General features: G+C 43.1%; 1 protein-coding gene across 3 annotated transcripts in view; it reads right to left on the reverse strand.

The window, feature by feature from the left end:
- ap4e1 (adaptor related protein complex 4 subunit epsilon 1) overlaps positions 1-26,427 on the reverse strand; it is a 62,401-nt gene extending 35,974 nt beyond the window's left edge. For 2 of the 3 annotated variants that reach the window (XM_085968640.1, XM_085968638.1), the window contains exons 1-8: positions 26,220-26,427; positions 19,645-19,716; positions 17,474-17,597; positions 16,178-16,251; positions 8,958-9,079; positions 6,791-6,950; positions 5,546-5,712; positions 2,198-2,271 (exon numbers count right to left, since the gene is read on the reverse strand). In XM_085968640.1, coding sequence (XP_085824766.1) covers positions 2,198-2,271; positions 5,546-5,712; positions 6,791-6,950; positions 8,958-9,079; positions 16,178-16,251; positions 17,474-17,597; positions 19,645-19,716; positions 26,220-26,336 — 910 coding nt within the window. In that variant the 5' untranslated portion in view covers positions 26,337-26,427. Of the gene's footprint in view, positions 1-2,197; positions 2,272-5,545; positions 5,713-6,790; positions 6,951-8,957; positions 9,080-16,177; positions 16,252-17,473; positions 17,598-19,644; positions 19,717-26,219 lie in introns of those variants that run through there. The other variant, XM_085968639.1, reaches the window with a different exon arrangement.

Raw genomic sequence — 26,427 nt, forward strand, 5'->3', positions numbered from 1 at the left:
ATATTGGCAATACCTTTTTAAATAAAAGGAAAATGCAAAGAAACTGAGCGTCGGTGTTTCAAAGCATCGTCTATTGTTTGAGTCGAGCACAGATATACAGGAAACTTTCTGGTATCCGGCACTGACGGGACCGAGCTGGTGCCATTAGATCAAAACTGCCGTATAAACCAGCGGCAATGTTAAAACATACAGAGCTTTTCAGCTCCGTGTGAATCAACAAACCCTGTTGCTTAGCAACAGCTTCAAAACAGTCGGCTGCAGCTGCAAGCGTCTCTAGCTGAAACTGTTGCTTAGCTACAGACCTTGCAGAGCCTGACTGGGAAAAAAAAAGCAACAAGTAAAAAAAACTTATAGAAAACAGCTCTTGAATTTTGCTGGTAGATAGAGCTTTCCGGACTTTTAACCTCCAGTTAAACGAAAGTTTCCTGTATTAGCAATTTTGCTCTGTAGTCTGGTTACGAGGAATCAAAAGAGACACAAATGTGAGAAGTCTCAAATGAGCCAGCTCAAGTTCAGAAAAAATAATTTATAAATGAATCAGACACAACAATTTAAATAAGGTTAAAATGTTAGCAAGTTGGGTAATTCATTTACCACACGGAAAATTCTTACAATTACACTACAGGAGAAGAAAGATCATCAGGCTTGTAGAAACTATTGGGACTAATGGTGGAGCACTATTTACTGGAGTTCATATAATGCATCTTGTTTAATTACATGGAATAATTTACATCATGTGGACATCTGAAGTGCTCCTTCAAGAAATATTGAAAGATACATTTTGAATTAAGCATTTAAAATAACATCAAAGTGTGGTATATCCAACAGGCTGTGAATTTTCCAATGACCTACTGTGGAATAAAAACCAGATATGCTTCATTTTCTGTCACCATTCAATATGACTTCACATTCCAAGTCATAAAATTCATAATACAACACTTGGGGAAAAATGGAAGTTTATGTGCTCAAACAGAATAATTTTCACACCTGTTGCATAGCAACAGTGTCAAGCTCTCGCAGGTCAGGTACAACACAAGTTACTCTGCCCCAACCATTACCGTAGACTCAAACTACAGCTGCCAATGTTGGTATAGATTGTAAATGATAACCCGTAAGCAATTTAACACAGTAATCCAATCTTGCTTTGAATACTGAAACAGCCTGCATCCATTATTGACTGGACAGGCTGGGGTTGATCTCCTTAGAGCAGAGAAGGCTGAGCGGGGACCTGATTGAGGTGTACAAAATTATGAGGGACATAGATAGGATAGATAGAAAGGAACTTTTCCCTTTAGTAGAGGGGTCAATAACCAGGGGGCATAGTTTCAAGGTAAGGGGCAGGAGGTTTAGAGGGGATGTGAGGAAAAACTTTTTCACCCAGAGGGTGGTTGGAATCTGGAACTCACTGCCTGAAAGGGTGGTAGAAGCAGGAACCCTCACAACATTCAAGAAGCATTTTGATGAGCACTTGAAACGCCATAGCAGACAAGGCTACGGACCAAGTGCTGGAAAATGGGATTAGAATAGACAGGGCTTGATGGCCGGTGCAGACACGATGGGCCGAAGGGCCTCTTTCTGTGCTGTATAACTCTATGACTCTATGATCACAATTCAGGTTAAGATTACTGACTGAGCTACTTTACACATTTTTAAAAAACTGTAAAACAGCAGAGGGTTTATTTGCCAATATTTCAGCAGAGAACGGACGCTGCTTCTGCATCCCATTTTCCAGTCGTGACATCGCACTTACAATACACAGAAAATTCAAATAATTACATCTTTGATGATCAAAAATAACTCCCGAGAGAAAACACTGAACTGCCTACAAAAGGGTTTTCATTTAAAATCACCACCACGGTTCGCATTCAAACAAATCGGGCCAGGAGATGGCATGCCCTGCAGCACCAGACCGCTTCGCCTTCAGGGGAAGAAGGGACAATTATCACAAGTAATAGAGCAGTTCAGGAGATTTGAGGTCAGTGAATTTGGGATAAGCTGCAACTTGTGATTACAAGATGTTGTTCCACTCGAAGAATTGTGTGCGCAGGAATTATGTTCCCTGGAAACCGAACTTAAACCATCCCAAGTGGCTGTTAGTAAACTATTCACTATTTCCCAGTTTGAAAGCCGATCTTCATGGAATCGGCTCCTTGGTTTAGACTTACACAAGTAAAGCCAGCTGTAGATAGTTACTTACCGTAAGTTATATTGTGGTTGATCTCAGCTCTTCGCAAAGACTCATCCAAAACATCATACATTAGCTCACTTGTTCTGTACAAAAAGAATATCATATTGCAGAGGGATTACAGGTTTAGATTAATGAAGTATTATGGTGAACTTAACTATTACTGTATTTAGAAATGTTAAATACTTGAAAGAGAAAAAAGAAAAACAGAAACAAAGAAAAAAACTTGCATTTACGTAGCACCTTTCACAAGCTCAGGATGTCCCAAAGCACTTCACAGCAGTACTTTGGAAATTTAGTCACTGCTTTAATGTAGGCAAACTTGGTACAGGAAACTTTGGTTTATCCGGCGGTTAACTGTCCGGAATGCTCGAGCCACCGGCAAAAATCAGGAGCCGTTTCGTTAGGTTTTTTTTCTTTTTGTTGCTTTTTTTTCCACCAGTCAGGCTCTGCAAGGTCTCGCTGAAGCTGTTGCTAAGCTACAGAGACGCTTGCAAGGTACGGCCGACTGTTTAGAAGCTGTTGCTAAGCAACAGGGTTTGTTGCCAGATACGGAGCTCAAAATCTCCGTATGTTTCAACATTAGCGCTGGTTTGTCCGGCAGTTTTGATGGGACGGCAACAGCTCGGTCCCGTCGGTGCCAGATAGCACAAAGTTTCCTGTACCCAAGGTCCCAGAAACAGCAATGAGGTAAATGGCCATATAAACTGCTTTAGTGATGTTAGTTGAGGGATAAATGTTGGTCAATACACCAGGAAAACTCCTTTACTCTTCTTCAAATAGTGCCACGGGATCTTTTCCATCTACCGGAGAGAACAGACGGGGCCCTCAGTTTAACATCTCATCCAAAAGATGGAACCTCTGACAGTGCAGCACTCCCTCAGTACTGCACTGAAGTGTCACTCCAGATTGTGTGCTCAAGTCCCTGGAGTGGGGCTTGAATGCATGACCATATGACTCAGAGGTGTGAGTGCTACCACTGAGCCAAGGCTGACAGCTAAGAATCGAATTACTAATACAGGAAACTTTCGTTTAACCGAAGGTTAAATGTCCGGAAAGCTCTATCTACCAGCAAAATTCAGGAGCCGTTTCCTATAAGTTTTTTTACTTCTCGTTGCTTTTTTTTTTTTTTCCAGTCAAGCTCTGCAAGGTCTAGCTGAAGCTGTTGCTTAGCTAGAGACACTTTTAAGCTGCGGCCGACTGTTTTGAAGCTGTTGCTAAGCAACAGGGTTTGTTGATTCACACGGAGCTCAAAAGCTCCGTATGTTTTAACATTAGCGCTGGTTTCTACGGCAGTTTTGATGGTACGGCACCAGCTCGGTCCCGTCAGTGCCGGATACCAGAAAGTTTCCTGTAGAAAGAATTGCTGTAATCCATTCAAGGTATGCTTCTTTGCAGGCAATTTCCCCCTTTAATTATCTTCCCTCCTGAGGTTGCTGCCTTTTGCTGGGGTACAGTTCCACAAGTGCAGGCCATTCCAGTACCTCACACTGGAGCCTAGAAAGTAAGTGTGGGTGGGATATCGGGAACCATAAAAAAATGCTTACCTGGTGCATATGGCAACTGAACCATCGGCTGAACACAAATTTTAAATTTTCTTGCCATACAGTTGATATTTCTCAGGAGCTGAACCAATGCGTCAATTGAAAGTGAACTGTATTATTTCTAAACTACATCTAGCCAATATTTTGTAAGAAATATTTTTCATAAATATGGGGCTTTGTAAAGGCTACTGTAATTTTTTTAAACAAAAATATGCCCGTAGATAAACCCCAACCAGCTAGTTAAAAATCCTACTTGAATCTGCACACAGGCAGAAAGGTTTTGCATTGATTAAATGCTTGCTCCTAGTTTTACATGCAAGTACATGAAAGAATTACAAATTGTTAAACTTTAAAAAGACCTGGAAGATGCAGCAAATTATGTCAATCAACATCACTAACGCATGTATTCTGAATTTAACTTTAAACTCATTGTAACTGAGCAGCTGTATAGTCTGCTGTAACAAAATAGATACATCTATATAGCCATCCTGACCAGCAGACACTTCAAGGAAACTTTAAATTGAAGGATTCAAAAATAGCTTTCAAGTACCCCCACATGATGGCAGCAATTAAAACACCTTACTAAAGAAAGAATTGGCATTTACAGGAAACTTTGTGCTATCCGGCACCCACGGGATCGAGCTGCTGCCGTTGCCTCAAAACTTCCGTACTCTCCAGAGTTAATGTTGAGAGATACGGAGATTCTTATCTCCGTATTCGACAACAAACACCGTTGCTTAGCAACAGCTTCTAAACACTCGGGTGTGGCCCTAAAGCTCTGTAGTTGAAGCTGTTGCTATAGCTACAGACCTTGCACAGCTTGACTGTTCAAACAAAGCAAAAAAAAAAGAATAAAAAACGGCTGCTGATTTTTGCCGGTGGCTCCAGATTGCCGGATAGCACAAAGTTTCCTGTAAATAGCGCCTTTCATGACCTCAGGACCTTTCAAATCGTTTCACAGCCAATTCAGTGCATTTTGGAGTGTAGTCACTGTTGTAATATAGTGTACCAGTCCCTCGGTACAGCTTAAAATGCATGGCATATCATTTCCACAAGCCAAGGCGGACACCTCAAAGTTAACCCGCAATAAAAATTAAATTGTGAAAACTACACGTCATGCACGTTAAAAAAAGGGAAAGTATTAGTGTAAATAGTGAACAAAAATTTCTACATTTTGAATTATCCCTTTCTACATCTTAAAAATCTCACCTGGACGCACTTCCTGTCAACTTTTCCTTTAGGAGCTCCCGTGTCCACATTTATAATGGAAGCTGTCAGTGTCTACTTGTCACGCCGCCCCTCAGTGGAGTTACTGCAGCACCACGGCTGAGGGAGAGAGAGGGTGTAATTACAGCGTGACAAGTTTACACAGGCAGTTACCATCATAAATATGGATATAGGAGTTTATAAATGGAAGGAGGACAGAACGTATGACTTTAAAAATGGGGACCAAATTACATCTGCGCACATTACCCAAATATCCCTTGGCCTCTACCCGATTTCACCTGAAGACCACACTTCATTTTGACTTCCCGTATGCAACATCAGAGGCTAACTTGTAATTAATTAAAATCCTTGCATTGGCAGCTGTAACGCCCCAGTCGATTGAAATCATTGGTTAATTCTGTAATGATGCTGCTTGTTATTCTTACTTGCGCCAGAGGTGGTGCTGTAACCTCCTTCAGCCTGTAACATGCATACCATTTCCTCCTGTGAACACTGAGCAATGTCAATGGGAGATTTCCTAGTAATAGTTACATTTCCAAGTACGGCAATATTAAACTTTAGAAGGAAAACTAAGTGAAGAACAACTTACATCTGATCATCCTTTCCCAGTAGTCTCAAAATTCTCAGCAGCTGGATCTGTAGCCAAGGTGCTGGCACACTGTGGTAGTTGAAATCCACTGCAAGTTTCCCGCCAACCACTTGCTTGAGAATCGTTACAAAGCTCCCAGTTAAATCTTTATAGCCATCTGGATTTCCCTAGAACACAGGAGTTAAGCTATTAAGTTTCATTCCTCTAAAGCTCAAAAACAAACACGACTGTTTCACAAAGTTCACTTGTTCGGCACTCCTTCCCTGCTGGTATAGAGGGCATAGCCTGGTGTAGCTCTAAGCCATACAAAACTAAGGCCCTAGGTTTATTTCTACTTATGAGCTGAATTCGCGACTATAACTGGGTTCTTATAATTGGCCTCAGGGCACTTGAGCTTTGAGGTGAGGGATCCCATTCCTGAGTGCTATCCAATGACTCCTACTAGAAAATGCAGCTACATTTACATCAGGTGGCGATGAATCAGGCTCAGCTGTGAAACCCACTACGGAAAGAAGACAGACAGACTTGCATTTCTATAGCGCCTTTCACGACCACCGGATATCCCAAAGTGCTTTACAGCCAATGGAGTACTTTTTGAAGTGTAATCACTGTTGTAATGTAGGAAACGCAGCAGCCAATTGGCACACAGCAAGCTCCCACAAACAGCAATGTGATAATGACCAGATAATCTGTTTTAGTGATGTTGATTGAGGAATAAATATTGGCCAGGACACCAGGGATAACTCCCCTGCTCTTCTTCGAAATAGTGCCATAGGATCTTTTACATCCACCCAAGAGGGCAGCCTTGGTTTAACGTCTCATCCGAACGACAGCACCTCCGACAGTGCAGCACTCCCTCAGCACTGCACTGGAGTGTCAGCTTAGGTTTTTGTGCTCAAGTCTCTGGAGTAGGATTTGAACCCACAACCTTCTGACTCATGAGGCGAGGGTGCTACAGCTGACACTCAAGTCAAATGGTCCGTCAACACTTGCTGTCTAGGTACACATAAACACTGTTCATGATTGTGTTGCCATAGCCCAGAGTCAGCACCTTGACAGCATTACTAAACAATTTGCTAGAATTTTTTTTGATGTTTTTGATTCATTCAAGAAATTTAAATTCATCATTCTACATTCAAAGTTCCAGCGTGAATTGTTAGCATTAGAAAATATTGCGCTTAGATAGGAAGGGAAGAAAATTAACAAAAATAGCTTATTTTCTTACTATTTGTTATAGCATGGTACCTTAATCAGTAGTAAGTAGATGTGAAGGGAGGCAGCCATGACTCCTGGGTCCCTGTCACATAGAGCTTTCTTAAACTTGTCATGAATGTGTTGAACTTGGTTTGGAGCAATAAGATAAAATTTGTACAGGGCAAGTACTGCTTTTCTTCTTATTATTTCCCTATAAAGAAGTAATATTTTTGTTTTTAGAACACAGTTATACACAGGTTTGCATTCACAATTATTCAATTTTAACATTCACAGTAAAGTACATTGACAGGAGTCAGGGCATTATTCATATAACCAGCATCTTGTATTTACTATCAAAAAAAAAATTAAACTTATTGAAACTTTCAACCCCTCCCCGCTTTCCTTTAATGGTTTACATGTTCACTCTCAAACAGAATGTCCTGTCGAATCTACTTGTGCAGTCAAGAATTTTTGTAACAGTTTTCTGCAGTTCTGAAACATGAAGAAAAAACCCTTGCATTTATATGGACTAGCAAATTTCCCGGTTGTTCATGGTAACTTATGCAATATGGTGCTTTACAGTGACAGGAGTACATACAAGGCTATGCATTATTCTGCTGTTAAGGAGGAGCTGTGTCTAAGGTGTCCTGTTCCTTTTCGGCCATAGTCTAATTGTCATCAATAAACTCAGATTGAGGTCAGAATTTAATTATTGCTTGGTGACAGAAGTTTGTAAATGGGACAGAAGTTTGTAAATATACATTCCTGGCTCTGGATCTGAAGGAAATGCTTGGAATGGCTGCCCGAGTTAACATTTTTCACCTCTTGAAATTTGACATCTGAAGTGTAATGGACCTTCTCAACTTTTATATAGACAGAAATATGTAGCATCACACTTGGAAGCATTGTTATCAAGAAACTGTCCACAATAAATTCAACAGAAAGTTAGGAGAGAAAACATTGCTGCTATTTGGTCAAAAAAGACAAGATGAGTTTACTCACTTCAAAACAATGACAATGCTCTCTCTCTCTTTCTCTCTGAGTAAATCCTAATTTTTTTAAAAAGTCAGATTACTTTAATTAGCATCAAATGCAAAATAAGACAGATATGTTGGATCCAGATCAAGTCAATTAAGACACTAATCCCCTTCGAAGTGCCTGAGAATTGTAAAAATAAACAATTCTCAACTTTCAGGGTTTTTCAGGGAGGAGGGGAAAGTGAAAGCTGCAAGTGTATCACATCCAAGACTTCACATCCAAGACTTCACGAAGCTCTAAAGCTGCCTTTATACCAGTGGTTTCAGCGCACTAGTGCCAATCCCAGATTGCTAGATTTGCAAATCTGGCTAACTAGAGGACACAGTAAAAAAAAAAAAAATCGGGGTTTTACCGGTGGCAGGGTCACCGGTAGCACAAGATGCATGTCGAGAACCAACGGCATTAACACCCCTCTAAACACAGTATAGAAGCAGCTTAAGAATACTAAACGGATTCCATGTGATGCACACACACACACACCACTAGGGAACATTAATTGGATTCTTAAAATATCTCACACTCGGGTATAGGTGATTATGAAATGAAAATATTTTAACGTGCTATTTTCAGATATTCTATTTCTTCCAAGCTAGTTCATTTACAGTATGTTCCAATTTTAAGCCAGGTCCCTTTAGGCAGGTAATTATTCTTTTGCTTAAATTACATCAATGTGCTCAGACAATAGAGAAAGCCCTGCTGTAGAGTTGCAATGATATCCCTTGGATAGTATTTGCAGGTCCAGGTGCTGCAGGTTGCTCCACATTATCCAGTGAGAGAACAGTGCAGTTTGCAGCCAGTGATTGGGATTTTTCTTTGCCTGTTTGTGTGTGCGCAGATCCCATTGCCCTCATACTGCCAAGTTAGGGTCATTTTAACTTCTCTGCAAACCTGGCAGTTGGTGGGGGGGGGGGCACACGGTGGGTGCAAGGAAGATTTCTTCCATTACCTATTTATAGCAAAATGGTAAGCGTGGTCAAGAACATATTTATCATTTCATTATAAATAGCAAGCAGTGGGAATCTTCTCCCCTCCCAGTGAAATTTTAGTGAATCCAGCGAAACACCCGACTTGCAATACAACCCTGGCTGGATTCAGGTTATGAAACAAGTGCTCGTCTTGCCTTAAAAATTACATACTGAACGTTGCCATTTTAGAATAATCTTCCTTTATATTCCCTTACTTAGAGTGCTGAAGCTTCTCTTCAACCAAAGGAAGAACTGCAGGGATCATATCTGGTGGGAAAAGCTGGCTGGCAACAGTCAGAGCCATGCACACCTCGAGAAGGTTAGTGCTCTGCAGATCCTGCAATTAGAACAAGGGAGTTTTCAGAATTAATGTCTATACTATTACAAGTCTGAGTTTTATATGAAAGGGCTGGATCTTCTCATCTACACAGACAGACAAGTTGCATTATTAACTTACACATTTACATCAGGAGTGTTTTATTATTCAACACCACAACACTGTACAGAAAAGAAGTTATTCAGCAATATGTTACTTCTAACGCAGAAGTGGTTTATCCAGAGTGCCTAGAAAAAGAGATGTTTCATTTTCGTTACCCTTAAAGTGACATCTGTTACACAAGAAATAGGAGTAGGCGATTCGGCCCTTCGAGTCTGCTCCGCCATTCAATATGATCATGGCTGATCCTCTATCTCAATATCATATTCCCGCTCTCTCCCCATACCCCTTGATGCCTTTTAGAAATCTATCCATCTCCTTCTTAAATATATTCAGTGATTTGGCCTCCACAGCCTTCCGTGGTAAAGAATTCCACAGGTTCACCACCCTCTGAGTGAAGAAATTTCTCCTCATCTCAGTCCTAAATGTCCTACCCCGTATCCTCAGTGTGACCCCTCGTTCTGGACCCCACAATCAGGGGAAACACCCTCCCTGCATCCAGTCTGTCTAACCCTGTCAGAATTTTATACGTTTCAATGAGACCCCCTCATTCTTCTAAACTCTAGTGAATACAGGCCTAGTCGACCCAGTCGCTCCTCATACGACAGTCCGGCCATCCCAGGAATCAGTCTGGTGAACCTTCGCTGCACTCCCTCTATGGCAAGTATATCAGGTAAGGAGACCAAAACTGCACACGGTACTCCAGGTGTGGTCTCACCAAGGTCTTGTATAACTGTAGTAAGACATCCTTGCTCCTGTCCTGAAATCCTCTTGTATTGAAGGCCAACATACCATTTGCCTTCCTAACTGCTTGCTGCACCTGCATATTTGCTTTCAGTGACTCGTGTACAAGGACACCCAGGTCCCTTTGTACATCAACATTTCCCAATCTATCACCATTTAAATAATACTCTGCATTTCTGTTTTTCCTACCGAAGTGGATAACTTCACATTTATCCACGTTATACTGCATCTGCCATGTATTTGCCCACTCACTCAACTTGTCTAAATCGCCTTGAAGCCGCTTTGCATCCTCCTCACAACTCACAATCCCACCTAGTTTTGTGTCGTCAGCAAACTTGGAAATATTACATTTGGTTCCCTCATCCAAATGATTGATATATATTGTGAATAGCTGGGGCCCAAGCACTGATCCCTGCAGTACCCCACTGGTCACCGCCTGCCACCCTGAAAAAGGCCTATTTATTCCTACTCTCTGTTTCCTGTCTGTTAACCAATTTTCAATCCATGCCAGTATATTACCCCCAATCCCATGTGCTTTAATTTTGCACACTATATCCCTTGGTTCCCTTAGTATCCACAAAACTATTGATCTTAGTCTTGAATATACTCAACGACTGAGCATCCACAGCCCTCTGGGGTAGAGAATTCCAAAGATTCACAACCCTACACTACACATGTATTAACCGTATGAATTTTGTTTAAGGAATATGGTAAGAGTTAGTGTATTCAGTAGAATTCAGGCTATAGAGATCAATTTTATTTCAGCCCTGCCAGCTACACTGAGCAAAACCAATATTTCCCTTTAAGTAAAGCAAATCAAAATAAAACAAAATGATATAATCACTGCAGGAAATGAAACTTGTTTTAGATCAATCAGCTCAATTCAGAAAGAATTGGTTCTTGATTAATTGGTTCAGTTTCACAAGAAAATAAGGTGTAGACTATTTGGGTGTAAAATTTCAAATCAATACATTTTCCAATTTACACTTTTTCTGAAGGAGTGGACGTGATGAGATACAGTTCCACAGATACAAAGGCCCAGTACAACGCTCAAGTGGCCATTCTTCATGTGTGAATGAATATCAGCAAGCTATTCAACTATGGAAAGATCATAGCCGAGTTACACCCTACCGTCACTCAACAGTCACATACAGGCACTTCCAGGAAGAGCAACTGGATCACAATTGGGATTAGACCCTGTAACTGCTGCCCTGGACGAGATAGCTAAAGCAGCACAGACCAAGAATTGAAGCTGGGAACTTCTGGTGAGTATAACATAGTTAAACTTTTGAAACTTACTCTGCCACTATAGCAGCTACCAAGATCTCATGAAAGGCAAATTATATTTTATATCTAAATGCAAATTATAAGTTTTTTTTAATTAACAGGAATATAGTTCAAATGCAGTAACACATCGACTCCAATGTTCCCTGTAATTTTTTTTCCCCGTGCGCAGTCCCTTTAAATTTGCTGCATAGCCGCACGGTAACAGCGGGTGAGAGGCCTGCGTGGGACCTCCTGATCGATGCGTAGCTGTGCGCCCACGCAACTTAGGAGGACCATTGATCGACTCCCAGCTAAATGTGACACGATTGAAAGATGAGTCACTATAGATATTATTTATCTTGTAACGTCAGTATAGCTTCATTTTTCACATTTACAGAAGATAAATGTACAAAATAGCATTTAAAAAATCACCATCAAAATATTAAAAATTTTACGTCTAATTGCATTTCAAGTACAAAACCTTACTTCCTGTTGTCATATTTGTGTCACACTTTGTCAACTTTTTCCATTAGAAATTTCTATGCCAGATTCATACTGGAAAATGCCTATGCAAACTTATCTTGTCACACTATAATTACACACTCCCGTCAGTGGCAAGACTGTAGCATCCCCATTTGCAAGTCCTAGGTTCTTAGCCTGTACTGCAGAGAAGCTCCTACACTCCAACCAACTCGGCTTCCCAAACTACTGTAAATTTTGCTATTTAATAATACTATAAAATCTAAGACGGTATGATTTTAAAATAGGGACCGAATGATGGCTGCGTGCCCTAGTCCAATTATCTCCCACCCTGCAAATCCGCTTCACCTGAAGATTACAACTTGCCTTTTTGTAACATAGGGAAAAACATCTCACGGCACTTCACAGAAGTGAAATGAGACAGTAATTGACACCAATCCAAAGGAAGCGATATTGGGAGGGGTGTGGTGACTTAAAACTTGCATGAACAGACAGGTTTTAAACTTGATCTTGACAGGAGATGGACTAGCATATGCATCAAGATGGTGTTTCACCACTCACGTAATACTGTGCAGGCAACATGGAAGTGAACGAAAGCAGCAGCATTCCAAGTGCCAATCAGTACTGCAGGAAAGCAAATGATCATCATTGCGTTGACGTACAAAGCACATTATTCCTACATTAATATTCTGGACATACAGTATAATGAACTAGTGTTTAACGCATGAATACAAAAGGTTTAAAAGAATTTCAAATTACCTTGCCTGTACACATACATCAACTTGATAAATTCACATACTCCAACTCTGATAAATAATTTATTCTGAATATATAAATAATATATGCTGAATATATTAATTTATTCTGAATATTTCTTCTGTAAAACATATAAAATTTAACCATTTATAATGGTGCCAGGCATTACTAATTATTCAACATTTCAATTGTTCAAACTATATATTAATAAACCACATTTAAGTTTCCCAATCAATTTAACTCATTAACAGCCACTGGTTGGCCAACTGCTTATTTCCCCCAAATGCACTGCTTGCAGAGTACTTCAAATAACAGTGTATTACAAATCTAACACCCTGTCGCACAATGCTGTGCTTCTCGATTTGCTGTCCTCTACAATCAGTCTTTTTGTGTGGCCACAGAGCAGATTTGTGAGGTATTAACCTCTTGGACAGTTCATTGTAACTGCCATGTGAAATCACTAATTTTAAACTTTGGATGATAGTGTAAAATGGGCGATAGCGTTTCAGCCACCCATTATATATCTCTCTAGATTTTTATTTCCATTGATGTCAATACAAATGAAAATCGGGAGAGGTGTATTCCAAGCGGCTGAATGGATAGCGCCCTTTTATATTATCGCACAGTTAAAATTACCCCCAATTTTGCAATCATTAATGCTTGCAATTGAAATTAGTTTGGACCTGCTATCCAATGTGAAATGGAAATTTGTAACAGAACTGAGAATTAAGATTTTTTTTTTTTCCATTTTATATATCTCTTCCCTTTGCAAAACTCCCCAGTCAGGGGAATGAGGAAGGGAGCCACTCTTAGATCTCTGCCGCTCTAATCGATTGCTAAGAGGGCCAAGGCAGCAATGCATGTGGGCAAGAGGCAATGCACGCTCACTTTCTTCAAAAATGTCTTTCCTTGGATAGTCTTGGGAAGTCCTTCAACTCCATTCAGTGCCTCCGCTGATGATCTGGCTGGAAGTAATAACTTAACACGAGGAATCACACAGGTGAACACACAGCCTCTCGCTCCAAAGCACAGCATGGCAGTGCACTAATACGCTTCCCGCGAGCACCAACAAGATTGATTTTCTGTTGCTACATCAGGAGAGTGTTTTCGGCTGATCACAAATACACAAAAATTCAATTTTGTTTAAAATAAATAAAATTCCTAATTGTCAGGTAAAATTCTTAGTAAAGTTGAACAGTCAATGGGAACAGCAAGTAACAACTGTCGTGATGATACTTTTAGAAGCTCATTCGTTTGTTTTTTTAATTTAATTCCAAGTCTATTAATAAAAGGAGGATAGATTTCCTCTGTGCACTATATATAGCAAAACAGTAAATATGTTTATAATTTTAGAACACATTGCTCACAGGGGAGATCTTCTCCCAACACCTGCGTGATGCTGATATCTTTAGCATTACAAATAGAGAACCAGTATGTTATGGAATGAAAACAAATGTTTTAATACTTTTTTTAAAAACTAATGATCAGATTACTTAAGCTGCAAGAACAAAAACAAAGATGCATCATTTCTTTAAAGTACAATTGTTTCATGAAAGCTGACCGACTTCAGATACACCTGACGCACAATTTTACTTGCAGATTCACAGTAACAATCTTCTCTGGGATCTCCCCAAATCTGTTGCCAGATTTGTAGGTCTGATAACCGTTACAACACATCACTGCACACTCCCATTACCAAATACAGGTAGACTATCCCTTATCCACAATTCCGAAATTCGAAAACCTCAAGTTTTTTCGTGGAGCGTAACTCGTGCGCACGACATGACCCGAGTGGCGCCAAACATGACCCGACGCGGCCGATGCTTGACCCACGCAGGTGTGAGGCATCGGTTGTGTCTCAGCGCTGTCACACGTGCGTCTGCTGCTCTCTTTGATATTTTTTGTGATTTGTGAAAATGTCAAAAAGAGCTGCAGATACCCCTATGGGTAACAGTGAGCAAAAAAGGAAGCATCTCTCATTATCGACGTGTGTTTGCTTACGGGGTGCTGCCCAGGCCCCCGCTAGGGTGTTCCCGTAATACCATTCTGAAATCCGAAAAATTCCGAATTCCGAAAAACATCTGGTCCCAAGGGTTTCGGATAATGGATAGTGCACCTGTACTGAAAGCACCAGGCAACTTGACAGACAGACAGACAAGCCAGGTGATTTTCACACACACAGTCCAACTCTTTAAAGAAAGTACAGGCAAAAAAAGCCTCCTGTGCTGTGACATCACATTTTTATTTTTTAATAAGTGTTAAATCCCATTTAGCAAAAGTAGGAACTTGTGTGAAAAATAAACAGATAGCAGTGAACATGAGCAGATGGTTGCACAACGCTGTAATCACAGACTTTTATTTTTATATGCAATGAATTTATTTTCTCAAGTTAAGTGTTGGAAAAATAATTCAATAGATTTTGATCGTGTTTAAAAACTGAGCACAGATTCCAGGTTTAGAACATGTTCTGCAACTGAAAAGCATGGTACTTTGGCATCTTCGGCTGATCATCAAAGAATTTAGATATGCACTGGTATAAAGCTGCAACTTATCCCTGCTCCAAAACATTACAATAATCTATTAAATGATTTCCTCTGGCATCCAGATTGAGAAAACAAAGCTATGATTACAGCACTGTACAGCCCATCTGTTCAAGTTCACTGCAACAAGCAAGATTCAACTAACTGAGGAAACATTTCTTGGAACAACAAATAGAAGAGAACTAAGTGGCCTGTTCCTGTTTACTTTTGCACTTTAATTTGATTTATTTTTGCCACTATCAAGTACATGGTCATTTTTTGTTTATTTGTTCATGGGATGTTGGCGTCGCTGGCAAGGCCAGCATTTATTGCCCATTCCTAACTGCCCTTGAGAAGGTGGTGGTGAGCCGCCTTCTTGAACCGCTGCAGTCCGTGAAGTGAAGGTACTCCCATAGTGCTGGTAGGGAGTTCCAGGATTTTGACCCAGCGACAATGAAGGAATGGCGATATATTTCCAAGTCAGGATGGCGTGTGACTTGGAGGGGAACTTGATGGTGATGGTGTTCCCATGCGCCTGCTGCCCTTGTCCTTCTAGGTGGAAGGGGTCATGGGAAGTGTAGTTAACATATCTCATCTTCACTTCTGTTGAGTTCCAAGCATAGATGTATCTTGTTTTGAGTTTTGGAGTTTTTAACCTTTGAAGAATTTTGTGCCAGAACTAGTTGTACTGACTCACTCGTAAAAATGAAAAGTGAGTCACGATTCAAGTAACCTTGGAACTGGCATTGAATAATTATAACCAATATCTGATGCTACTGGTTTGGGGCTTAAGGAAAAATGAATAACGTTAAGGAGTGCCATCCCCAAAACACCAGTAAAAATCACAGGACTCCATACAATAAAAACACAAAATGACTTATTCAGTCACCATAAACCAGGCCTGGTCAGATATAAAGAGAAAGGGATATGGAAACTTAAGCAAAAAGATGAAGTTTTTTGTTTTTTTAAAGAGGCATTATAGGGCATAGTTAAATAATTTACAAAATGAAAAGTAAATGTTTCTGCATTACCACCACACACCAAGAATACTGAAACATTAAAACAAGCTCTATTAGTATTTAAATCTTTGTTGACGATGTTTATAAGAGTATTATCCTGGAAGGCTAAATGAAGAGGAGGCACAGTTTACCGATTAACTAGGATTGATACATGTTAGCATTTTCTGCGAGATAGTTGGGATTGATTATAAATTCAATATATTATCACTTCTTACCTTTAATACAGTGTTCACAAGCAGAAGCAGCAGTTCATGGCTTTCATTTAGAAAGAGAGAGACAGCCAAGTAGCCTAGCGTAGAAACAAAAAAGTAAACAGGAATATACTCAAGTAGTTACAGTGCAATTCTCTCCCATATCCCCATTGCAAAATTTCAGGATAACTGTGCAGATATTTCGGTGAACCCTTCAGTCCTACTCCAAGTGTCACAGCAGGCATTCCAGGATCCATTTTTCTCCACCCAGTCAATCTAGCTAAAGATTGCAAAACTACTCTCTAGACAAAGGTTTCCATTAATCAACATAATGTGCATTGTGCACTGAAACAACAGTCTCCTAACAATGCAATTATTTTAATACCTGCAATCTATTAAGTCCTATAATATCAAGTACGTATAGATGGAGGAAACCCAGGAAAGCCCAGGAAGTCTGGAGGTAACTGTGTACCAAAAACCCACTCTATATAAATGCTGCAATTCCTATCAGGAGCCCAAAGCAATTGAGTGCAGCTACCGATGAGCTTCCATACAGTATAAATTGATCAAGATTAATTTGAAAACGATTTATCTTCTGTAATTTTAATTAATTTTCAACATTATTTAAATTCTTGATAATGAAGTTAGAATTTTGTATTTTCTAACCCTTAATAAAAATCAAAGCAGTAGGCCGATGAACTTATTTTCCCTCCCTCCAAAAGGTAGTGAATTATGCTGGGGTATGTTGCCACGTCACTTGCAGTACTTATGCCCAAGTAGCTATTCTTATTGCGTGACCCAGACACAAGTGTTGGCATACTATCGCATCGTGGAGAGGCATTACAACGGAACACAATCTGTCCTCACTGGACATCATTTGTGGCAGTTAACAAACATGCAAGTCCAAAAGACATTCAGTACTCAAAAACGGGTTAATCTGCGCCGTTTCATTTCATTGACATGTGCCTGTGGCAAAACACTTGCTTTGGGTGGTTTTTTATATTGCAGTTCACTGCTGTTGCGTCTAGTTTACTTTGAACATTCCCCCTTTGTGTGAATCTGAGGTCATTAAATCTCAAGCGGCGGGAACTTTGTTTCATTTCCCTCTCTGTATCCAGAAAATACTGTAGCTAACTGTAGAATCCTTCCCACGACCGAGATCGACAGGCCGTAGATCGGATATTGGGAGCTGCAATTCTCCTGGTCTGTAAAGTCCAGTACTACCTGGGCAGTGACCCACCAGGAGAGCTAAACAGGTTATTTACATTTAAAAAGTTGTGTGCTTAATCAATGCTCTTCAAAAAGAAATACAGAACATACCAACTCTTTTTTCCATCAGGCTACCCTGCTGAGCGAGTTTGATAGCATGTATGTAGCCAAAGGAGGCCTCGTACCCCAGCATTTCACAGTAGATTAGTCGCACCAAACATTCTCGCATCTGCTTCTGCAACAGGAATAGAGCAAAGAATGTTTTTTTTTTAAGTTTTCTTTTCCTCCTCCCGAATATGACTCCTTGCTGAGGGTTGGTTCCGCTGACAGTAATTACTACCTGGTCCCTCACCAAAGTAATCATTATGTGAAATAACAACAGAAAATGCTGGAAAAACTCGGCAGGCCAGGCAACATCCGTGGAGAGAAATTAGAGTCGACGTTTCAGGTCTAACCCTTTTTCAAAACTGGAAAGGAAATGAAATAGATCGAAGGCAGGGCTGGGAGAGAACAAAAGAAGTGAAGAGACATTAAGAGGTATTCAAAATGAGACGAGATGGTGATAGGACTAGTGGAGACAAAAGACAGCTCTAGATTAAGTGTGAAATGTCCTGGCAGAATGAGAGACGGCTGCCATGTGGGAGAGGGAAAAAAAAAGGGGGGGGGGGGAAGAGAAGGGAAAAACCAAAACAAAGGGGTGGATAAAAAATATAAGTAAAAATGTAATAGGGGCCGAGGTTATGATCTGAAATTGTTGAACTCGATATTGAGTCCGGAAGGCTGCAAAGTGCCTAATCAGAAGATGAGGTGCTGTTCCTCGAGTTTACGTTGAGCTTCCGTGGAGCAATGCAAGAGGAACAATGCATTATCTGAGCCTTGACAGCAAGTGCTGATAAGCTATTCAACTGCAGGAGCATCGCACCAAGCTTGATCCGGTCTTCAACTGATGTCCACACTGGTTCATTGCCAGTAGGGGCACTGGATAGCAGTGGAAATATTGGCTGTTTAATTCGCTCCCTAGCCCTGAAGTAGAGCTGCAAAAATATGGTTAAATATAGACATACTACTTAATGTACTCCCTACATGAGAGCATATGGTAAACTCCCACAGTGTAACATAAACCAAGCAATCTCTAAAAACAAAATGATCCATCCACCCACTAGATAACAGTACTGCTTTCAGTTAATTGTCAGATGTCTGTTCCATTCAGATGCCAGTTGTCTTCTCGTCAATATAATTCTAATCGAGTTCATTTCAATGTGCACTTCAGTGACACCACTAGCACGAGGGCTAAATTACATTGTGACAAGTTTACTTAGGTCATTTCCATTGTAAATGTGGACACAGGAATTTATAATGGAAATAAATTAAAAATGACAGAATATATGACTTTAAAATGGGGATTGAATTACATTTGAGTGCACTGGTACAATTATCCCCTGCCCTCTAACCCCTCTTCATCTGAAGATTGATCTCGTCTCCCTATATGCAATGCCATGGGAGGTGGACTGCAATGCTTCCCCCGAAGGTGCAGGCCACGCAGTAATCTCAAAGGTCCCGCGCAGGCTGCTCACCCAGCTTTTACATTGTAAATACCGCGCATGCGCAGAAATTTAAAGGGACCGCGCAGTAAAAGAAACAGGCCGGGCGGAACAAAGTGCAGCTCACGCGGAACATTGCTGGACTGTTTTTTTCTAACATGGAACCCTCATAACCTGGTCTTCAAGAGGAAAGCCAGTTACAATAGCAAGTGTCTCAGACGTGAAAAATAGGAACCTATCCAAATGGTTTTATTAGAGAAGCATACTATATCACTTGCATTATGTATTTGTTCAAGCTCAATATACAAATGTGATATAAAAACAGAAAATGCTGAAAATATACGGCAGGTATGTCAGCATCTGTAAAGAGAAAAGGCAGGTTAACATTTCAGATATAACCCTTATTTGTATATGAATACACTGGTTCAATTTTTAACTGTAGCTTTTGAAATCTTCCAACTCTTCACCCTTGGTGGGGTCCTGCATTTATTGGCCGTGGCTCTCTGCTTAAGATTTCTGAACTAAAATTAAATCTATAAATAGAACGCGCCACTAAAAAATGTGAACTTTTAATATACTTAACCCAGTAACCGTGGAATCTGTTCCTCTCCACCTTTCTTTCTATGGCCATAAAATGAAAACACACACAAAAGATGCTGTACCTAGCCCCGAGACACAATCATATCATAAAACATTAATTGAAAGGAGAAATTCATCTATGAGGAAAATCTGAATTCTTACCAGCGATGTGGTCGGAGCAGAGACCTGGTCTTTTAATGCAGCCAATTCCTTCTTTATCAATTTCTCCTCATCCTAAAAACAAAACACCAAACATCAAAGTACGATGACTTTAAACTTAGGTTTGAATGATTTCTAACTTACAAAATGAGAGCACTCGAACAGACACAAGCAAGTTTGCCCAATTCATAATCTGACCATTAAGGCAGATATAGCCACAGAATGCAGTATTACTCCAGCAGGTACGACACTATTATTTCACAATTTGTTTAAAAAAAAAGGATTTCAAAACCTCTCTCAGTATTTTCTTTCTTGAAATTTTACACAGAAAATTTAGAGGAATGGGAAAAAGATTGTGCAAATTATTCAAACAGCTTCATGTGCAGTGACATACAAGACAGAAAAAGATACATCTAGAAAACTACAGGAAATTTTGGTTTATCCAGAGGTTGTATGGCCGGAAACCTCGCTCTAACGGCAGAAATCAGCAGCCGTTTTGGTTAGGTTTTTTTTCTTCTCTTAGCATTCTTTTAACAGGCAGGCTCTGGAAAGCGTCTTTGTAGCTTAGCAACAGCTTCAGAGACACTTCCAAGGTACGGGCCGAGTGTTTACAAGCTGTTGCTGAGCAACAGTGTTTGTTGTCAAATATGGAGACTTTCATCTCCGTATGCTTCAACGTTAACTTTGCATGTCCAGCAGTTTTGATATATCGGCAACACGCCGGTCCCGTCGGTGCCGGATATCAGAACTTTTCCTGTACTTTGAATTATACCGATATTAGGACAAAGAGACGCAGGTTCAACTAGTGAAAGACAAATGTTGGACTAACGTCAGGAATCTCTTCTTCGCACAAAGAATGACCATAACTTGGAAGGGACTTCTGGACAGAGCAGTAGAGGTGAAAACCCCGAGAACAATTGGCTATTGTGATTGGGGTGCGGGAGAAACAGTAGGGTCTTTCCAAATGAATGAGTTACGATGGGCCGAAAGGCCTTTCTCATCAATATTTATCGTGCGATCACCGAGTCTGAGCAGCATATACAACTTGCTCTGAATGTTTGAATTTTATTGTGAGAAATTCTTTTACTCAGTGAATTATGATCTGGAATACATTGCCTGAAAGGGTGCTGGAAGCAGGTTAAACAGTAACTTTCAAAAGGGAATTGGATATATACTTCAAAAGGAAAAATGTGCAGGGCTATGGGGAAAGAGCAGGGGTGTGGGACTAATTGGTAGCTCTTTCAGAGAGCAGGCACAGGCACGTTGGGCCAAACGGCCTCCTTGTAAGATAGCAAAATACTGCAGATGCTGGAAATCCAAAATAACAACAGAGAATGCTGGAAAAACTCAGCAGGTCAGGCAACATCCGTGGAGAGAAATTTGAGTTGACGTTTCGGGTTGAAACCCTTCTCCGCCATTCAATAAGATCATGGCTGATCTTGGGCTCAAAGCCACTTCCCTGCCCGCTCCCCATAACCCTTCACTCCCTTATCTTGCAAAAAATCTATCTATCAAAGGCGATGGGGAGGGAAAGAGATATTATGTAGTTGCTGGCTTAAGTACATTAAAATTCTAATCAAAGCAATTGCATGTTCACCTGACCTGATTTTTTATTACTTGTTTATTTTCTACTTAATTACTTTGTGTGCAACTCTACACAAGCAGATTCTACATACATGGAATCAAAAAGCTCAAACTATCACTTATCATTGTTTATACGAAGGTGAAAAGATTGTGTAAACGTCACCCCCAGCAGTACACAGGAGAAATTAGTCTCAGCGACGTATTGGAGAGACAGGGAAACTATGCATCAAGAGAAACATAATATACAAATGTTCAATAACATGTAATAATTATAAATGTTTATGTCGCTCTCTCTGCACCTCACTTCTCTGGGTTTACCGAGAAGAATGCTGCATTCTGTATCAAGCAAACAAAAACCTTCAGTTCTGGCAAAGTATTATACTCAAAACATTCCCCTCTTCCCCATTTAGATATTGACTGGCCTGTTGCATATTTCAAGCATCTTCTGTTTTTGATCAAAATACAAATATTCTTAAGAATGCCCCAACCAATGTTCCCTGTGAGCTGCGCTTTGTTCCGCGCAGCCTGTTTCTTTTAATGCGTGGTCCCTTTAAATCTCTGCGCATGTGCGGTATTTACAATGTAAAAGACGGTGAGTGGCCTGCGTGGGACCTTTCAGATTACTGCGCGACTGCAACTGCTTTTTTGGTTTGTTACACTATGACAAACCAATGTTTTCTAAATACTTTTTAAACAAACATTATTTGTTTGGAACAGTTGATTTATATTGAAATCTGGACATAAATAGTCGTGACATTATCTTAAACTCGAGTACAAGTTCTCAGCCATCTGTTATTTTGCATGGCATACCTAAAACTTGAGCAATAGGAGATACTGCGTAACTACCCTCAGTTGAAATACATGCAAGAGTACGGTGACACTGTATAATGTGAAAATAGAATTTCCCAGCAATAGACTGCAGGTTATTTCTTGATAAATCTGTGATGATAATCCGGCACAACAGACATCATGGGCATGAAGGGCACTGCTGTCCATTGTCAGCAAAAGAAAATTAGCCCAAAACGACGACGGGCAGTGGGGAACGATTTCAAGACTAACTGAACTTGCTCAAGATCCGCTCTGTTGAAATTCTCTCCCCTCCGCCATGGAGTACTAACTCCTGCTTAGCCATGATTCAACTTGCACCAGCTAACTTCTGCTACCTCGCCAAGTGGCCATTCCTCGTGTTTGAGTCTAAATAGTGAGCGTCAATAGGCTATTCAACTGTGGGAAGACATGCCAGCCTGAACTAATTCTGTCCTCGCCCAATGTTCCTCTGATCTTTATTCCTTCAGGAATTACTGGATCTGGGAGTGGGAAACTGATCGGCACAGGGATAATGAGAACTGTAGAAACCCCACCAGCACGCTGGCTGAGATGACTTAATAGTGCAAACAGGGAAAGCTGGATCTCTCTGGTCTGTATGGATGACTTCTGTAATGGGTAGCACCATTTATAAAATAAGCCATTGGAGACCCCCTCACTTTCATGGGTTAGAAAATCTTCTCAACCTCTAGATTAAACTGCAGACTTGTAATCACTCCTGGTAATTATTATGTAAAACCATTTATTTTTGGATTGGGTCAGCTTTTCTTTGCATTAGACTTCAAAATAGCTGAGGATTATGTACAATCTTTTGTAAGAACTTTTCTGGTAATATCCCTCTATAAAAAATTGTCTATGTATTTTGAAAGAGAATATTGTGATCATTTGCAATATATTCAGTGACAATTTAGAACTGGGTTAGTATAAGTGATAATATAAGTGAAGAGTACCAGTAATTTTTATTCACTAGCCTATTAGCACCACTAATTTAATTTATGAAGAGAAAACAGGTTTTACAGATGATACTATCAAGACACTTTAAATGTATAAACAGGCAGTACAGTAGCACAATCAGTATACTTAGCACCTTTGATTTATTTTGTGTATATCAGGCTGCCACTTTTGCACCAATGTAAAGTGGTTTTGGGTGTAACTCGATACAAGAGTGGCAGTATAACTCAGAAGACAAAGTGCACAAAAGCACTGAGCTTTGACACGCTCTGCAGGAGGCCATCTCACACTGCTTTAAGTTCTGAAAGAGCGTACCATAAGTTCAGTCTTAGTTTTAGTAAAAACTGTCACCGTACAACTTAATGTAACATCAGTGCTGGCTGCAATACAAACTTCTCATGTAACACTTTTGCTGATCGTAAATGTCACTTCCAATCTATTCCCCATGTTGTCAGCTCTGACTGTGGTTTAAAAATATCCCCTACTGTGAGATACTTCACTCTCAGATTTAGGTGGATCTACAATTTAAGTAATGCCTAATCTTTCCCTAAAGTGTCAGTTTTGCTCAGCTGTTAACATTCTTTCCTTTTGGCTCAAAGATTGAGAGTTAAAACTCTCATCAAGGTTTAAGGTGGATGTTAAAAAAAACCATAGAATATTTGAAGAGCAGCGAGTTCTCCCAGTGTCTTGGCCAGCACTCATCCCTCAATGGTGCCAGCCATGGTTCAGTGGTAGCACCAACACCCGAGTCTGAAGGTTGTGGGTTCAGGTCCCACTCCAGGGACCCGAGCACAAAGTCTAGGCTGACACTCCAGTGCAGTACTGAGAGAGCGCCCTGTGCCCGGGGTTGGGAGCTGTACCCTGTGCCGGGGGTTGGGAGCTGTGCCCTGTGCCCGGGGTTGGGAGCTGTACCCTGTGCCCGGGGTTGGGAGCTGTACCCTGTGCCCGGGGTTGGGAGCTGTACCCTGTGCCCGGGGGTTGGGAGCTGTACCCTGTGCCCCGGGTTTGGGGGGTTCTGAGCTGTACCCTGTGCCGGGGGTTGGGAGCTGTACCCTGTGCCCGGGGTTGGGAACTGTACCCTGTGCCAGGGGTTGGGAGCTGTACCCTGTGCCCGGGGGTTGGGAGCTGTACCCTGTGCCCCGGGTTTGGGGGGTTCTGAGCTGTACCCTGTGCCGGGGGTTGGGAGCTGTACCCTGTGCCCGGGGTTGGGAGCTGTACCCTGTGCCCGGGGGTTGGGAGCTGTACCCTGTGCCGGGGGTTGGGAGCTGTACCCTGTGCCGGGGGTTGGGAGCTGTACCCTGTGCCGGGGGTTGGGAGCTGTACCCTGTGCCGGGGGTTGGGAGCTGTACCCTGTGCCGGGGGTTGGGAGCTGTACCCTGTGCCGGGGGTTGGGAGCTGTACCCTGTGCCCGGGGTTGGGAGCTGTACCCTGTGCCAGGGGTTGGGATCTGTACCCTGTGCCCGGGGGTTGGGAGCTGTACCCTGTGCCCCGGGTTTGGGGGGTTCTGAGCTGTACCCTGTGCCGGGGGTTGGGAGCTGTACCCTGTGCCCAGGGTTGGGAGCTGTACCCTGTGCCGGGGGTTGGGAGCTGTACCCTGTGCCCGGGGTTGGGAGCTGTACCCTGTGCCGGGGGTTGGGAGCTGTACCCTGTGCCCGGGGTTGGGAGCTGTACCCTGTGCCCGGGGTTGGGAGCTGTACCCTGTGCCCGGGGGTTGGGAGCTGTACCCTGTGCCCGGGGGTTGGGAGCTGTACCCTGTGCCAGGGGTTGGGATCTGTACCCTGTGCCCGGGGGTTGGGAGCTGTACCCTGTGCCCCGGGTTTGGGGGGTTCTGAGCTGTACCCTGTGCCGGGGGTTGGGAGCTGTACCCTGTGCCCAGGGTTGGGAGCTGTACCCTGTGCCGGGGGTTGGGAGCTGTACCCTGTGCCCGGGGTTGGGAGCTGTACCCTGTGCCGGGGGTTGGGAGCTGTACCCTGTGCCCGGGGTTGGGAGCTGTACCCTGTGCCCGGGGTTGGGAGCTGTACCCTGTGCCCGGGGGTTGGGAGCTGTACCCTGTGCCCGGGGGTTGGGAGCTGTACCCTGTGCCCGGGGGTTGGGAGCTGTACCCTGTGCCCGGGGGTTGGGAGCTGTACCCTGTGCCCGGGGTTGGGAGCTGTACCCTGTGCCGGGGGTTGGGAGCTGTGCCCTGTGCCCGGGGTTGGGAGCTGTACCCTGTGCCCGGGGTTGGGAGCTGTACCCTGTGCCCGGGGTTGGGAGCTGTACCCTGTGCCCGGGGTTGGGAGCTGTACCCTGTGCCCGGGGTTGGGAGCTGTACCCTGTGCCGGGGGTTGGGAGCTGTACCCTGTGCCGGGGGTTGGGAGCTGTACCCTGTGCCCGGGGGTTGGGAGCTGTACCCTGTGCCCCGGGTTTGGGGGGTTCTGAGCTGTACCCTGTGCCGGGGGTTGGGAGCTGTACCCTGTGCCCGGGGGTTGGGAGCTGTACCCTGTGCCCCGGGTTTGGGGGGTTCCGAGCTGTACCCTGTGCCGGGGGTTGGGAGCTGTACCCTGTGCCCGGGGTTGGGAGCTGTACCCTGTGCCCGGGGTTGGGAGCTGTACCCTGTGCCGGGGGTTGGGAGCTGTACCCTGTGCCGGGGGTTGGGAGCTGTACCCTGTGCCGGGGGTTGGGAACTGTACCCTGTGCCGGGGGTTGGGAACTGTACCCTGTGCCGGGGGGTTGGGAGCTGTACCCTGTGCCCTGGGTTTGGGGGGTTCTGAGCTGTACCCTGTGCCGGGGGTTGGGAGCTGTACCCTGTGCCCGGGGTTGGGAACTGTACCCTGTGCCCGGGGTTGGGAACTGTACCCTGTGCCCGGGGTTGGGATCTGTACCCTGTGCCCGGGGGTTGGGAGCTGTACCCTGTGCCCCGGGTTTGGGGGGTTCTGAGCTGTACCCTGTGCCGGGGGTTGGGAGCTGTACCCTGTGCCCAGGGTTGGGAGCTGTACCCTGTGCCGGGGGTTGGGAGCTGTACCCTGTGCCCGGGGTTGGGAGCTGTACCCTGTGCCCGGGGTTGGGAGCTGTACCCTGTGCCCGGGGTTGGGAGCTGTACCCTGTGCCCGGGGGTTGGGAGCTGTACCCTGTGCCCGGGGGTTGGGCGCTGTGCCCGGGGGTTGGGAGCTGTACCCTGTGCCCGGGGTTGGGAGCTGTACCCTGCATCCTGTGCCCCGGGCCCGGCTCCCGAGACCCACCTGCTTTGAGGCCAGTGCAGTGACGCCCCGGATTAAGGCTCCGAGTCTGGAGGCGGCGGGGTCGAGGGACAGGAGACTCGGCAGCGCCGACAGCGTCTTCTCCATGACGTCGCTCATGTCGCCGACCGGCCGTCAGCGGCTCCGGGAGCGGGGAATCTCCGAGCAAACGAGCAGCCGCCTCACGCCATCTTACTCACGGCTGCGTCAC

Source organism: Somniosus microcephalus, chromosome 27, assembly GCF_052327205.1.
Source record: "Somniosus microcephalus isolate GS21.2 chromosome 27, FLI_Smic_1.0, whole genome shotgun sequence".
NCBI lineage: Eukaryota > Metazoa > Chordata > Chondrichthyes > Squaliformes > Somniosidae > Somniosus > Somniosus microcephalus.